The 4,347-nt window shown below is 40.4% G+C and overlaps 1 protein-coding gene across 2 annotated transcripts in view; it reads left to right on the forward strand.

The window, feature by feature from the left end:
- The window catches only part of Ccdc174 (coiled-coil domain containing 174), a 21,040-nt gene that overhangs the window by 4,830 nt on the left and 11,863 nt on the right, over window positions 1–4,347 (forward strand). For both annotated transcript variants that reach the window (XM_021165298.2, XM_021165299.2), the window contains exon 4: window positions 2,569–2,627. In XM_021165298.2, coding sequence (XP_021020957.1) covers window positions 2,569–2,627 — 59 coding nt within the window. The remainder of the gene's footprint in view (window positions 1–2,568; window positions 2,628–4,347) is intronic.

Below are 4,347 nucleotides of genomic sequence, written 5' to 3' on the forward strand. Positions count from 1 at the left end.
ATCTTCAACTTATCAGCACATTTTTAAGAAGTGTCCCATGGGTGTTCTAGGCTAGGTGATAAGATGTTAATATTTAGAGACCCCAAACTTTCCCTCCCAAACCAAGAATACAATTAAAAGAGGGGTAAAAAGAACATTCTAGAGCTGACAGGGTCTGCAACCCTATAGGTGGAACAACAATATGAACTAACCAGTACCCCAGAGTTCGTGTCTCTAGCTGCATATGTATCAGAAGATGGTCTAGTCGGCCATCATTGGGAAGAGAGGCCCTAGGTCTTGCAAATTTTATATGTCCCAGTACAGGNGAATGTCAGGACCAAGAAATGGGAGTGAGTGGGTAGGGGAGCAGGGCNGGGTGTGTGTGGTATAGGGGACTTTCAGGATAGCATTTGAAATGTAAATAAAAAAAAAATCTAATAAAAAATTAAACAAAAAACAAAATAAAAAAAAGAACATTGTAATACCTGTCTCCTAAATTCACTGATTAGCCGTTGTCATACTTGCTTTTCTCTGTTCTTCCCCAACACCTGTAGAGGAAGACTTTTAAGAGTCATGACAATTTGCCTGTGAATATTTCAGTATATATCTATCTGAATAAGGACATTATCCTACACAATATTTACTATTACTGTGTGGCTCATATTTCAGATTTTGCCAATTGTCTCAGCAATTATGTCCTAAATAGGTTTTGTAAAAATTCAAGATTCACAAAGTGAGTTCCAGGACAGCCAGGGCTATTATACAGAGAAATCATATCCTAAAAAATTAGAGAGAAAAAAAAAATCAGGATTCAAAGATTGTATTCTATACATGCCTGTAATTTTCAGATCTCTCCAGTTGTTTTGCCTTTTGTTGTCAGTTACTCTGCCGACATTTTAAAGTGTCTAGGCCATTTTTTCCCCTGCTATGCCCTGCATCTGAATAGGGTTACATTAAAGTTTTTATTTAAGAATACAGTGTAGTTTTTGTGTATTACCCAATAAANCTTACCCAGAGGCTCATAATTGTCAGTTTGAGTCATTGATAATGATGAGTTTGATCCCTTGGTTAGAAAAGTCTGGTAGAGTTCTCCACTGTAAAGATGCCCTTTCTCCTGTGTGGTTAAATAGGAACCTGAGGTGGGTAACTTTGAGACTAAGTCTTCTGGTCACTAAAACATTTGCATGTATGGTTTGTATTATTGGGAAGTCTTGCTGCTGCTGAGTTATTAGTGGATTTCCTCTGTTTATCAGCTAGCATTCTTTTGTGAAGTGGCAGTAGTTTCCTGTACTTGAAGAATCCCAAGTTGTAACCTCTGCCTTGATAGCCATCTGCTTTTGTGCATGATAAGAACTCTGCAGCNTCATTGGACTGGGGAGATGGCTCAGTGATAAAGTACTTGCTGGACAAGCATAAGGACCCAAGTTAGAGCCCAAAATCCTCACAGGAAAGTCAGCCACAGTAGTATAGATTTTTATCCCACTGGTGGGGAGCAGAGACTGGCAGATGCCTGGTACTTATTCTCCAGTCAATTTAATTTCTTTGGGGAGATCCAGGTTCCACTAAGAGACCTTGACTTAAAAACAACGTGGCTAACTCCTAAGGAATGNCACCTGAGGTCAGTATATGCCGACTCATACATGGACACCCAAAGGAACACACACACACACACAGAGGCATACACATGCACCCCTGCACACAGGGTGTGTGTGTGGGGGAGCAGTAAAGATGAGAAAATGGCATTANTTTGTGTTATCCAGTTAATTTTTGTGACAACTCTTAGAAGCAATAAATAGAATGTGTTCTGTCAGGTTATAGGAACTGAAACAGAAAGTTTAAGTAATTATGTGATAACGTGTGACCCAGGGTCTTTATGGTCTCTTTGTGCCATTAGGAGTTAAATTTTCCATTGTGATTAATGAGATCTTGACACTGATGGCCTCTTTGGGGCTTCTCTCTTTAGGTAATTATGGTGGCCTTTTTAGTCTGTCATGATAAATGCCACCAAAATTATGTGAGCAGAGAGGCTAGTATATTGAAACACCAGGGTTGTAGCTTGTTTTATATTAGTTTGTGGCTTAAATGTATTGCTTGTACTCTTTGAAATAAGTATTGCTAATGCTTTTAACAACTATAACTTAGTATAAAGCAGTGTAATAAACCACAAATGACCAGGACCCTGGTCTAAAAGCACCATGGCAAAGAGGGGATTACCTTGAATCTGGGGATCCTTTATGAAATTAAAAAAAAATGTTACGTTTAGATACATCTTTCTTCTGGCATGTAACTTAAGTTGTATTTAGCAGCTAAACTGTTGGAGCCTCAACTCAGTGCATCCATCTATTCACTGTCAGAAACTTACTGAGCAGTTACTCTGTACCAAGAATGGCTTCAGGTTTGAAGGCACACTGCTGCTTTCACAGTGAAGTGGATGCGGTGGGTCTGAAGGTCTCTCAGGCCCNGGCAGTCAGCACTTGCTGTACCCATCTTCTCATGGCAGGCCTCTGAGGAAGCTGCTGTCAAGCTGATAGTTTGGGGCAGAAGGACAGTTGTAAGACCATGTCTAATACTTGTATGTTTTTCTCCTAGGGAAAAATTGGAAGAAAAGGCCAAATTATATGAAAAGATGACTAAAGGAGATTTTCTAGGTAAATAAAAGTTTCTATTTCTTTATTGTCTCGAATTCATACAGATCTTCAGTATTAATTGTTTGAATGATTCTAAAAGGGAGAAATTTTAAAAATCAAGTCTGCACTAATAATTTGATGTTCTGTTGGGTACCAGGTAGTTTGTTAGGAGCCATCAGGGACAGGGCAGTATAAGGAGCCAGTTCTGCAGCCTTCACAGCAGATCTCATCCGGTGGAGGAGGAGAGCATAGCAACAAGGAGACAGTTGAACTGGAGCAGCCTTGCGTTCAGTGACAGCCATGCNTGTGGGAAAAGTAAGGTTGTGCAGAATTGTGGTCCCATCTAGGCTCTTGGGGTTTTGTGTCCCTTTTTCCTTTCCTTTGTCTCTCTATTTTCAGNTTTATTTCTGTTTTTATTTTTATTTTATTTTAACTTCATGTTTTGCAGTGTTTTCTTCTATTGCATTTATATTTTTGTGTATATGACAGATGTGTGTGGCTGTGAGTATGTTATTGTGTGTGAGTGCAGACATGTTAATGCCACAGCATGGGAGTGGAGCTAGTGTAGAGCCTTACCTTCAGCCTTGTTTGAGACAGGATCTGGAGGGGTCTGTTCCACCTCCCATCTTGCTGCTGCCATAGGAGGGCTGGGATTACAGATGTGCTGCAAATCTGGCTTTATGCAGACTATGGGGATCTGCACTCAGGTCTTCATGATTGGGCAGCAAGTACTTTCCCTTGGATTCATCTCTTACACTTTTTCATTTTAGTTCTCTTCCTACCTTTATCCAGTTGGGAAATCTTTATTTTTCTATTTGCTAATTCCTAGCTCGCTCTTTTTTTCTCTCTCCAGAATNGTCTAGTCTATTCTTCTTCTTTCTCTTTTAGTTTATTTAACTTTGCTTTCTCTTTTTCTCCCCTTTCCTTGTCTTTTTCCTTTATTATGCTAACATTGTTCCATACCCTAAGTAATTTCGACTTCATGGCATAGTCTATTAGTAGTTGTATAATGTGCTTGTAATTGGTTTAAACGTCTGTAATACAATTCCCTTTTGTCATATCCCCCTGAAATAGAAATCAGTATTCATAGTTGCACAACAGTATAAGAGACTTTCTGGGCCAGTGCACACATCATTGGCAGGAGGCAGGGAGAGCCAAGTATGCATTCAGGAAATTTCTAGAGGGCAATGCTGTGATATGGTAAGCTGGAGAAAAGGATCCTGTAGGGGAGAGGGGAAGGGCTGCAGGTCAGCAGTTCTGCTGTGTCTAGCACACAAGACTGCAGTGGCTGTGGGCCATCATTTGCCTCTTCTCAGATAGCATGGATTTTCTACACTTCAGGGAGTTCAGCATGGAAAAGTCAGTCATTCCCAAAGCTGAAAGCTATGGTGAGAATGCTGCCCTCCAGAAGAGGAGCAAGGTGTTCATCTCTAGGATGTCTCACTACTGTGTGTTTCTGCACTTCAGCTCTCAAAGAACATACCGCTTTCTTCTTATGGCTTTGAAAACTTTGTTTTATTCTTTTTTTTTTCTTTTCCTTTTGATTCAAACTTTTATTGTTACTACTGAAAACCAGAGGCTGGAGAGATGGCTGGCTTAACAGTTAAGAGCACTTGCTGTGCTTACAGAGGACCAGAGTTTGATTCCCAGCACCCCTCTTGGGCAACTCACAACTGCCTGTAACTCAGCTGTAGGAGAACTGATGTTCTCTTTTGCCTTCTGAGGGCGCCTGAACTCCCAT

Source organism: Mus caroli, chromosome 6 (assembly GCF_900094665.2).
Source record: "Mus caroli chromosome 6, CAROLI_EIJ_v1.1, whole genome shotgun sequence".
NCBI classification, from domain to species: domain Eukaryota; kingdom Metazoa; phylum Chordata; class Mammalia; order Rodentia; family Muridae; genus Mus; species Mus caroli.